Source organism: Polypterus senegalus, chromosome 4 (assembly GCF_016835505.1).
Source record: "Polypterus senegalus isolate Bchr_013 chromosome 4, ASM1683550v1, whole genome shotgun sequence".
Classification (NCBI taxonomy): Eukaryota; Metazoa; Chordata; class Cladistia; order Polypteriformes; family Polypteridae; genus Polypterus; species Polypterus senegalus.
The window spans coordinates 88,590,111-88,602,746 of NC_053157.1; the positions used below are offsets into that span (position 1 = coordinate 88,590,111).

At 41.1% G+C, this 12,636-nt stretch overlaps 1 protein-coding gene across 2 annotated transcripts in view; it reads right to left on the minus strand.

Annotated features, from left to right (window-relative positions):
* The window catches only part of snx25 (sorting nexin 25), a 423,222-nt gene that overhangs the window by 101,269 nt on the left and 309,317 nt on the right, over positions 1-12,636 (minus strand). For both annotated transcript variants that reach the window (XM_039750997.1, XM_039750996.1), the window contains exons 14-15: positions 5,741-5,908; positions 5,297-5,414 (exon numbers count right to left, since the gene is read on the minus strand). In XM_039750997.1, coding sequence (XP_039606931.1) covers positions 5,297-5,414; positions 5,741-5,908 — 286 coding nt within the window. The remainder of the gene's footprint in view (positions 1-5,296; positions 5,415-5,740; positions 5,909-12,636) is intronic.

Genomic DNA, 12,636 nt, shown 5'->3' on the forward strand with positions numbered 1-12,636 from the left:
GAACTTATTATTGTTGATAAGTCATTACACTGGAATTACACAAGAAATTACAAGTGGCATTCAAAATCAGTGCTGTGGAAATCCTGCTTTTTAATTTATATAAATAATGAAATATTTTAAATAATTTTACACATGACACTTATTAGGTAAATCAAGTGGAGTCATCAAAATCCCCATATATACACTTGGACAAAATTCAGACTTTTTAAGCAGATATAAGGCAAATGAAAGCGAGTGCATAAACAGTGAGTGCTAAAGAACCAAACGTATTCCCAATTAAAAAAAGTGGCCCTGAGAGTTCTAATTACTGCTTACAGATTTATAGTGTACAAAGAATATTAAAAACATTAATAAGATACTGAGTTGCATATCTCTGTATATAGAAAACAAGTCCATAAGGGTTTAAACTTAAGCAAAATAAAGAACTAGCGAGTCCATAAACAAAACACTTTAAAAAGTTTAAGTCTTCAAGACAGAACAGGCCTTGTTATTTGACAGAGTTATCTGTTTCACTTGAATGCTATCAAACTCTTGGATTTATTGTCTGTGATGTGTGTAATGTACTAGTGTGCCAGATAATGCAAATTAAAGTAACTGATTGAGCATAAAATTAAATGTATAGGGATCCCCTGACATGAGGAGAGAATGACAGCTGAGCTATGAAAAGCTGTGAGGTGCAAAGCAAACAATAGTCTTGAAGAGCATTCTTCACATTAAGCCTGTAGGGCTTTGTAATGTTTTAGGATATTTGTGACTATCCACCTATCCATCATTCCATTACAACACCACAGAGTGTCAAGAGTCTATATGGTAGGAACCAACTCACTTACTTGAGAGGTTATCAAATATTTTTTAACCTTAACCTGTCATGGATTCATTTGGATTATGTAAGGGACCAATGATTATCTCATGTGAATTTAAACTTTCTAGCATTTGTGGTTTGTCACAGAGAATATTATCTAGCATATAGGCTTATAATATTTGTATTAATAATGTCTAAAAATATAAGCCATTCCATTTATCAGATTAGAAAGCTGCATGCAGGTAGCCCCTAGGTGAAATTTCCTTCCTTTTTGAAACGGAAGGAAGCGCTAACAAAGCAAGACTGGGGGTGTTGTTCCTATGCTGTTTCATTGGTAAGTCAGGGGCATCAAAGCACAATAAAAGAAGGCTTGCAAAGTCATGCTCTCTCTTTGACATTTTCCATGTTGAGAAGACCACCTCTCTATTTTGGTGGCCATATTCAGACAGACTGCTTTTCCCTATGGAGATGGTGACCTGAAGAGAGTTTATTAGAAATAAGCTGACCAGAGAATGTGCAACTAAACACGCCTAACCATTTATAAAGTCACGTTCAGTTTTCTATTTTGTTATGGTACTAGTTACAATATTTAAAGATTAAACCTTACTATCTATAATACATATATACAATAATAACATTTTCCATTGCCTGTTCTAGAAATCTCATCTGTTAGAGTGGGGGGATTGATATAATACATAAGGTAACGTGGGGTCATAGATATAAAACATAAGGTAACACATGAGGCCTATAGCAGGGATTTGAGGATATTTAGCTAAGGTCTACACAATAAAGATTATAAAGGGGAAAAGGGACACCCTAGGACCCTCTCATGACAAAACAGGTCAAATGTGTGTTTCTGTTTTTTTAGAACTAGATCAACATGGATGGTGAAAACTACAAAATCATTATTGTACAGTGATTACATTTCTAAATCTACTGAAAAGATACACCTTCTGAGATTTGTTCTTGCCTATTCAATATGTATCAGGACCATCATTTTTACATGTCACAGTCAAGAGATGAGCTGTAGAAGTCCTTCATGGCAGGCAATTTCTCAGGGCTGATGAAAGCACTGGCCACATTCGACACTGATGACAGAAGAAAATGTCAACTTGGACAGAATCATATTGCAGAACTTACGAGTAATAGTACATGAGATAGCGGACGCTATAGGGATTCATTTTGGGTTAGATGAATATAATCTTCATTCTCAATTAAGAATGAGCAAGATGTATGTGTGTGTGGGGTATATTAACTTTTAAAATGAAGTATCACCACATGCAATGTTCTAAGGAGTATATCAGTGATACCGAAAAAGACAAATTGTAACACTCTAATTATCATTCTCTGTCATGGATTGCTATGGCAGCCAAACACCCAAAAAGTTTCACACCTGTTAGCAATAAAAAAAGAAACAATACAAGCAAATTACATTGGTAGATTTTAAAAGCATGGCCAAGTCTGATAAATAATTGGTTCTTGCTAATTTGTGCTGATGTTAGGACAAAAATATAGCAAAAGCCAGGACTCATTTAGCAGGGTGTCAACAATGTACGCAGATGGGAGTAGTGAAATAGTTATGTGAGGAACAGTAGGCCCTTTTATGGGAGAACAACAGAGTTTGAATCCCACAGCATAAATGAACAATTGCTTTCTGTCAGGTGCATTAACTCACAGAAGCTGTATATGTATCAGCAAATTAAAGTTTTTGGGAAGGAAATGTTTACTGTCATCAGACTAGGAAACACTGCGAAGCTCCAGGAGAAGGACAGAAAACTCAGTTTAATTAATGCAATGAATGCTACCCCGATACACACACAAATAAATTTTATTTTTTAAATCCTGAATTAAAAAATGTGAGTAAGCAAATGTATTTAAATAGCGGGAAGGAGAAGCAAATTGTGCAGAAGATAATTAAGAAAAAAAGATCATGAATACAAGGCAGCATACATTTAAAGACAGATTTTAACTTTTTTTGATAGTGATGCAGCGTAAGCCTGACAGGGATTATGCACAACTACTGGCTATAAACTCAACAGCTGATATATGGCAGTTGACAATGAGGTTCTTTTGCAAAGTATCAGAGTCATTTCACTTGCAGATTTGTTATTAGTTGTTTTATTTTTGAATTGGTGAAGTAAGGGGATATTCCATTTCTTGCTCATAAAGTAACAGTAGATGTTTCCAGATCCAAAAGGCCTAGATGCTAAAACTTGTAAAATGTTATGAGCATACTATGCTTTAGCGTACCTTTTTCAAAAGCTGTTCCAATGGCCAATATATTGCAGAAAAATCCCTGACCTTAAGAATAGATTATTGATTGTCCAGGTGCTCAGGAATAACAGAGAAAACAAAATGAATGATCATTTTGCACCCAGTTAATATAACTGTACATCTAGCAAAATACTTTGAGCTGCTCTTAATAATACACTTTCTCCTGAAGATTTTACCCCTCTGAAACTGATAGCAGTATTTGTATTGAGCAGATGGAGACATTAGTAGTAGGTTGAATACTATTCAGACACATCTGCTGAATGAAACTGATAAAACCTGAGGGTAATTCAAATCTAATCCTGTTGCTGCACAATTCTCTTGTAAACTGTACCAAGAAGGAGAGGTTTGACAGTGCTCTGTCATCTTAAAAAAACATTAAGACAGGAACCCTACATATTTGTGCTTACTATACATTTTGTACACAAGTGATTGCAGAGTAAGGACACACAATTCTACATATGTTCAATGGGACACAAATTAATAGTTTGCAGTACAAAATTAAATGTACCACTGTATTGCAAGTGAGACTGAGGGTTGGTTTTATATGGGCTGGCAAGAAAACTTTAGAAAGTAGACAGGAATGTATTTAAAAATTAAGTCCTGTTATATAATACTGTATAATATAATTAATATAATATAAGTTTACTTTTGAGTAACCTTATTTTTAATGTGCTAATGGTATTACACTACTGGGGTACTTAATATCTGACAAATTATCCAAATATTGTTAAATGTCACTAAGATAATTTTTTAAAGATGCAGAATACAAATGAGCTGGCAAGAGATTTCAGAAGAGAAAATGCAAAAGTACTAATTGAGAAAGTTACATTCTAATAATATTTAGGGAGATAAGTTGATGATTAACTGTGATTATATGATTTTGCCCTAACTACATTTTCAACCATCTGTTTTCTTATGCAAATTGGATGGCGTCAGTCTACAAGTGTTCTATATATTTATTTTATACATAGTTAATTGTCCTTTGGCCTTTTTAGAAACCTGCAATAAATAAACTTGGACTGTAAGCCTTAACAGAAGTAGAGATCAGAAGGGAAATGTCACCCTAAAAAGCTTTATCAGGTCCTTAATGATTCTGCTCACCCTCTCCACTATAAATTGCATTTTGGCAAATTGATAGGAATAGAATAAAACAACATGATGCAAGTTATTATGTGTACATCTATTAATTACAAAGTTTTGCCTTTTTTTGGTTTGTTTGATTGTTATGTGTAATACACATGACAACATGAACTTCCCATTTAGAAGTCATATGTGCTCATCAACATACTGTATCACCACTCTCTGGCACCATGCTTAGAAAATATAAAAAACTTGCCTTGAAACTTTTTTCTTCCTTATCTGAAAAATATTCAGAACACAGTTTACCACTCTTTGTTAAATCTTCTTATTTATGATTAACTAGTAGGATGGCTTGTTCATTTGCCTATCTGAAAACCAGACCAAACATCCATCACAGAACATCCACTCACCTGCGTGCCCATAGTACCTCTGTTAGTTGAAACCTTGCCCCAGCTTACCTCCCCTTTAATTGCAGTCATGATTTGCCTCAAGAGTCCTAGTTATTCTTAGCAGAGTTTGCTCTGCCAGCCCAAGCTATCACTGCATCGTTCATGTCTTATACTCTTTTAAAAGAAACAGGCAACCATGATTGCACCAAATGTAGCTTCTTTGCTTACCACCTCCTTGCAACCATCATCTGCTGGGTCTCTATAATCACAAAACTACACTTCTCTGTTTACGTTAGTCTCTATTCAGGTATACCCAATGTCTTTAGCCAACTTCAGTGACCAATTTTGTACAATAGTATTTTTATGTTCATTTTTTGGAACAGAATTTTAGAAAAAATGAACAAGACTATAGTTTTCATAAGATACACTTATGAATGTACTGCTAGAGTCTAATAATAACTCCTGTAATGAATAAACTGTGCTGGTATTACTTACTTTGAGAAGAAATATAAAATGCTGCAATGTAGAATAAAATCAACATGACACAAGAGATCATGTCTACATCTATTAATTGCACTGCTTTGCTTTTTTGTTATGGATAATGCACATAATCCACTGAATTGGACATTCAAGAAATAAACAAACATTTTACAACAAAATAACTGTTATAAAAGAAAGAATACTGAGTTGACACAACTAAAAGCAACTTGATATCCTTCTCTATTCTTATATTGAATATTAGAATACTTACTTCCCCTCAGTTCAAATATTTCCCCAATTAACATGAAACAAGGCTCAGCAAGTGCATCCTTCTTTCCATCAGGCTCATCTCCATAGTCTAAAAGGTCACTGTCCTCATCAGTGTCCTCCTACAACAGTACATAATTAGATGAGGAAAATTCATTTCAAGGTAATGTCTAAATCTTCAGAAGAAACCAGTTCTGCAAAATAAAAACAGTTGCTTTATATTCTGGGTAATGGCTCATACTCATAGTACATTCAGGGAAGACTGCATCTAACAGCTTTAAAAGGAATACATCACAGTGTGTAAATCAAATTGCATCTGTTAACTGCACACAACTTGCATTACACTGGTCAAACAAATCAATTGAAATGTTCTGCATCAGTGATTTACAAAATAGTATTTTCTGTAAATTATCTTAACATATTTCAGACATAAATGTAGCAAACTAACCTCTTGATGAGAGAAGAAATCACCTGGTAATCGTTCTAGGAAAGAAGCAAGTGAGAAGCCACTAGATTTTTTGGCTTGCAGGTCAATAACTTTCAGATGCTCTGGAGAAGGACTTAAGAAGGCATAAAGGGCTTCACTCTGGCACAGACTCTCATCTGTCAGCATTTTCTTTGGAAGAAGCAATAAACATAAAAATCAAAGGTGCATATGTATCGTACTTTGTACTGCATTATTTGAAATACTGACCATTACATTAAAAGAAAATATTTAACTTTTTTTTTTCATTGGCTGCATCAGTAAAACAAAAACATGAGAAGAATAATAAAAAGATAAATAACAAATACATAAGAACATTAACTGAAAACATTTTATGTACAACTACACGCACTCTCTCTTGGTGGCCACAATATTAGTTATGCCTGTCTACCATTAGGTAGCGGGGTCTCCTTTTGCAGATAAATAACAAATACATAAGAACGTTAAGTAAAAAAAATTTATGTACAACTACATGCATTCTCTCTTGGTGGCCACAATATTAGGTATGCCTGTCTACCATTAGGTAGGGGGGTCTCCTTTTGCCTTTCTGAATTCATTGAGACATGGATTCAACAAAGTGTTGGAAGTGTTCTTTAGAAATTGTGGTGTATTCTGACTCCAAAAAACTACATACTGTAGTTTCTGCAGATTTTTCAGCAACACTTCATGTTGTGAATCTTCCAATCCAGCACATCTAAATGATCCTCTACTAGAATGAGATTTTAGGACTGTTCAGGTGATTGGAGTATACAGAAGTTATTGCCATGAATGTGGAACCAGCTTGAGATGGTGCATGCTTTGCAACAAGTCATCTATTCAACTGGAAACATCCATTTGAAAAAAGGTAGACTGTGGCTCATGTTTAGCAACAATGTTTTATAATGCTCTGGTATTCAAGTGACATTGATTGGTATTAAGGGCATACTGTGTGCCAATAAGACAGCCTCCAAACTATTAAGGAACCACTTCCAACCTGGAATGTAGTCTCTATGCAGGATGGATCCATAGGCTCATGCTATTTACACTACATTCTGGCCCTGTCATCTGTGTGTTACTGCAGAAATTGAGATCTGTCAGACCACTTCACATTTTTTAAGTTCTCTAATCATCCAGGTTTTAGTGATCACTTGCTAACTATAGACTGATCTTCTTATTCTAAACTAACAGATGTAGAAGCTAGCATGATCTTCTGTTGCTGTAATACATTTAGTCCAAGGTCAAACACCTAGAGCATTCAGTAAAGGCTTTTCAGCACAACACTGATGTAAAATGCTATAATGTTATTATCTGTGGTTTATTGCCTTGAACAAGTCTGTTCATTTCCCTCTCACCTCTGGCATTAAATATTTTTAAAACCAGTAAACTACTTCTTACTCTATATATATATATATATATATCCACTTTAGGAACCTAACGGTTGCATCTCTGCTGCTCTTTGGCTCATCTGTCATTTTAAGGCAGATGCAGGTGTACACAGTTACTTGTGATGAAATTGACATAGGGATTACTGGTTTGCTCTCTGCAGATAAGAAGCAAGCAGCAGCTTTAAGTTGTGGAGTTCAAGCATGTCTTGATATTGTTCAAGAATAAGAGCAGAGGCAATTGTCAATATGATCAAGGACCAAGGAATTAGTATACAGCAAAAGCTTATTAAAAAGTAAAGATGTTATTAAAGATGAATGTCCTGGGCAGCTTGTGATCTAGCACTCCAAGTTGTTCATGAGATGCTTTGCTGACGATCAGATGAAAATGGCCACACATTGCTGGTGTCCTCTTCTGTCATCGGTCTTCAGACAAAGCATATTTATTATATAAACCTGATTGGCTGGCTGTCAATATGATGGATGACTTTGTTCAGACTTTAATCTTGTTTAAGTACATCCGTTTTCCCAAGCAATAAAGTTTTTGATGTTTCAACAATCTTCTGTCTCAAGCTGTAAACTGGTTTAGCCATTTCTAGTCCCATAGCATCTCCTTCTGTTCACAGGTTGTAAAGTATTCAGATGTAGCTTGAAACATTGACATGACTTACTTTCCCAAGCTGTACACCAGTTAAGTCCTGGTGCCCATCTCTTCACAGGTGATAAAATCATCAATACAGCTTGATATTACTATGATTGATACTGGTACAATTCAGGAAAAAAGAATGATTTTATGTTAAACTGCTCATGCAAGTGTTCTGTATTTAAGTTTATCTTGTTGTGCCTTGAACAAAATATTATGAAAATATAGACAAAAATGTAAAGATTTTGCACACAACAACATACCCCTAGAGCACCTGCCATAGGGGGTTACACAAAGTGTCATCATGCACTGGAATTTGAGAGCCCACAATCATTGAACCCTGCAGCACTACAGCTGCACTACAGCTTCTGACTTGTTCATCTTTTGTGACTTCAAAGATGCAGCACTTTGCATCCTCCAACAGCAACAGGAGAAGACAACAGCCAGTGTACCGAGTACACTTCAGCTAAATACTACATTTATCTCTGTCAGCTTTTATTGGGGAATCTGCCAGAAGGGCCCAATTGTGTGGATTTGTATCCTGAAAGATTCTTCAACGCAAGCTAAGTATAAAATTTTTTTGTCATGACTGGTTATTTTATCACAGCTGTAACTTTGAGGGGGCACTGTAAACAGACTTTTGTAAAGTGCATTTCCCAGTACTGAACCTAGTACACAGAAGGACTTAACTATCTCTGTTGGACAGATTAGTTTACTACTGTGCTCTCTGGCTCCATTTTTGTGTTCACAGTTCGATTATGAATTTTGAGGTCTCACCATTTAGTATTTGGATTTAATGGTTTTGACTGTTGCCACTATTATTTAGGAATTTTTATTTTTTATACATAACTTTGAAGTCTAACCTTAATCGTTGTTTTATTTTTTTTGCTCTGGTTCATTTCTTTACTTTATTTATTAAATTGAATTCTGATAATTGAATTTTTGTTTAAATGCTTTTTCATTTAATAACACTACATTAAATAATCCCCTCCTTGAACCGTCACCTTATCGTGGTGGAGGGGTTTGCGTGTCCCAATGATCCTAGGAGCTATGTTGTCCGGGGCTTTATGCCCCTGGTAGGGCCACCCAAGGCAAACTGGTCCTAGGTGAGGGATGAGACGAAGAACGGTTCAACAAACCTCTGATGAAGAATAAAAACCTTGGACGACGTTTTCCCTTGCCCGACGCTGGTCACCGGGCCCCCTCTGGAGCCAGGCCTGGAGGTGGGGCTCGATGGCGAGCGCCTGGTGGCCGGGCCTGCACCCATGGGGCTCGGCCGGGCACAGCCCGAAGAGGTAACGTGGGTCCTCCTCCCCATGGGCTCACCACCTATGGGAGGGGCCAAGGAGGTTGGGTGCAGTGTGAGTTGGGTGGTGGCCGAAGGCGGGGACCTTGGCGGTCTGATCCTTGGCTACAGAAACTGGCTCTTGGGACGTGGAATGTCACCTCTCTGAAGGGGAAGGAGCCTGAGCTAGTGCGCGAGGTGAGAGGTTCCGGCTAGATATAGTTGGACTCACCTCGGCGCACAGCTTGGACTCTGGAACCAATCTCCTTGAGAGGGGCTGGACTCTCTACCACTCTAGAGTTGCCCCCGGTGAGAGGCGCCGAGCAGGTGTGGGCATACTTATTGCCCCCACTGAGCCTGTGCTTTGGGGTTTACCCCGGTGGACGAGAGGGTGGCCTCCCTCCGCCTTCGGGTGGGGGGAAGGGTCCTGACTGTTGTTTGTGTGTATGCACCGAACAGCAGTTTGGAGTATCCACCCTTTTTGGAGTCTCTGGAGGGAGTGCTAGAGGGCATACCTTCTGGGATTCCCTCTTTTGCTGGGAGACTTCAATGCTCACGTGGGCAATGACAGTGAGACCTGGAAGGGCGTGATTGGGAGGAATGGCCCCGATCTGAACCCAGCGTGTTTTGTTATTGGACTTCTGTGCTCGTCACGGATTGTCCATAACGAACACCATGTTCAAGCATAAGGGTGTTCATATGTGCACTTGGCACCAGGACACCCTAGGCCTCAGGTCGATGATCGACTTTGTGGTCGTGTCGTCGGACTTGCGCCATATGTCTTGGACACTCGGGTGAAGAGAGGGGCGGAGCTGTCAACTGATCACCACCTGGTGGTGAGTTGGCTTCGATGGTGGGGGAAGATGCCGGTCAGACCTGGTAGGCCCAAACGTGTTGTGAGGGTCTGCTGGGAACGGCTGGCAGAGTCCCCTGTCAGAAGTAGCTTCAACTCCCACCTCCGCAGAACTTCAACCACGCCCCGAGGGAGGTGGGGACATTGAGTCCAATGGGCCATGTTCCGTGCCTCTATTGTTGAGGCGGCTGACCGAGCTGTGGCCGCAAGGTGGTCGGTGCCTGTCGTGGCGGCAATCCCCAACCCGCTGGTGGACACCGGCGTGAGGGATGCCGTCAAGCTGAAGAAGGAGTCCTATAGGACTTTTTGTCCTGTGGGTCTCTGGAGGCAGCTGATAGGTACCGCAGGCCAAGGAACGGCTTGGTTGTTGCTGAGGCAAAACTGGGCATGGGAGGAGTTTGGAGAGGCCATGGAGAACGACTTTGGACGGCTTCGAGGAGATTCTGGTCCACCGTCCGCGCCTCAGGAGGGGAAGCAGTGCAGTGTCAACACCGTGATATGGTGGGGATGGTGCGCTGCTGACCTCACTCGACGCTAGGGTCGGTGGGGGAGTACTTCAAGACCTCCTCAATCCCACTAACATGCCTTCCACGAGGAAGCAGAGCCTGGGGACTCTGAGGTGGGCTCTCCCATCTCTGGGACTGAAGTCACCGAGGTGGTCAAAAACTCCTTGGTGGCAGGGCCCCGGGGTGGATGAGATACGCGAGTTCCTTAAGGCTCTGGATGTTGTAGGACTGTCTTGGTTGACACGCCTCTGCAACATCGCATGGACATCGGGACAGTGCCTCTGGATTGGCAGACCGGGTGGTGGTCCCCTCTTTAAAAGGGGACCGGAGGGTGTGTTCCAACTATAGAGGGATCACACTCCTCAGCCTCCCTGGAAAAGTCTATTCGGGGTTCTGGAGAGGAGGGTCCGCCGGATAGTCAACCTCGGATTCAGGAGGAACAGTGTGGTTTTCGTCCCTGGTCGCGAACAGTGGACCAGCTCTTCACCCTTAGCAGAGTCCTGAGGGTGCATGGGAGTTTGCCCGACCGGTCTACATGTGTTTTGTGGACTTGGAAAAGGCATTGACCGTGTCCCTCGGGAATCCTGTGGGGGTGCTCGGGAGTATGGGGTACCGGACCCCTGATAAGAGCTGTTCGGTCTCTGTACAACCGTGTCAGAGCTTGGTCCGCATTGCCGCAGTAAGTCGAGCCCGCTTCCAGTGAGAGTTGGACTCGCCAGGGCTGCCCTTTGTCACCGATTCTGTTCATAACTTTTATGGACAGAATTTCTAGGCGCAGCCAGGGTGTTGAAGGGGTCCGTTTGGTGGACTCAGGATTGGGTCACTGCTTTTGCAGATGATGTTGTCCTGTTTGCTTCATCAGGCGTGATCTTCAGCTCTCTGGATCGGTTCGCAGCTGAGTGTGAAGCGGCTGGGATGAGAATCAGCACCTCCAAATCCGAGCATGGTCCTCAGCCGAAAAGGGTGGAGTGCCCTCTCAGGGTTGGGGGAGAGATCCTGCCCCAAGTGGAGGAGTTCAAGTATCTCGGGTCTTGTTCACGAGTGAGGGAAGAATGGAGCGTGAGATCGACAGGCATCCGCAGTGATGCGGGCTCTGCATCGGTCTGTCGTGGTGAAAAAGGAGCTGAGCCGTAAGGCAAAGCTCTCAATTTACCAGTCGATCTACGCTCCTACCCTCACCTATGGTCATGAGCTATGGGTAGTGACCGAAAGAACGAGATCGTGAATACAAGCGGCTGAAATGAGTTTCCTCCGCAGGGTGTCTGGGCTTTCCCTTAAAGATAGGGTGAGAAGCTCAGTCATCCGGGAGGGGCTCAGAGTAGAGCCGCTACTCCTCCGCATCGAGAGGAGTCAGATGAGGTGGCTCGGGCATCTGATCAGGATGCCTCCTGGACGCCTCCCTGGTGAGGTGTTCCGGCACGCCCAACCGGGAGGAGGCCCCGGGGAAGACCCAGGACACGCTGGAGGGACTATGTCTCCCGGCTGGCCTGGGAATGCCTTGGGATTCTCCCGGAAGAGCTAGAAGAAGTGGCCGGGGAGAGGGAAGTCTGGGCCTCTCTGCTTAAGCTGCTGCCCCCGCGACCCAACCTCGGATAAGCGGAAGAGGATGGATGGATGGATGGATACATTAAATAATTTATTGTTTTAATTAGGGAAGATGTTTTTAGGGTTTTGGCCTTCCCATTTTGAGGTTAATCACAATAATTTTCGCAGCAACTCCCATCAGGATCAAGGATGCAACAAAGCAAAAAAATCAAGAATTTGGTGTACAGCAATAATTCCCTGCTGCTCTCTTATTACTTAAGACGATTATATGTGTGTTTCGAAAAATCAATTAAATATCTAATCCAAAACTTTCCATTCCACTTTACAGTATTAACAATTTGCTTACAACTGTTATGTCATTTACTAACCCGCTTAATCCAGACCAGGGTCGTATGGGTGTTAGGGTGGTTTGGTGGCTGAAGCCAATCCTAGCTAACATAGGGCCCTGGATAGGGCGAACACCACACACAAACTCACACGTACCTACACATCAAAAACACACTAGGGCCAATTTAGTTTTGCCAAGACACATACAAACTCCATACAGGGAGAATCCGGCATGCAAGCCCAGGTCTCCTTATTGTGACGCAGCAGTGCCTCCCAATTTGTTTACATTTGAGGAAACCAAATATTAGTAGTTATTTAAAAAAGATCTTATTCATAACAA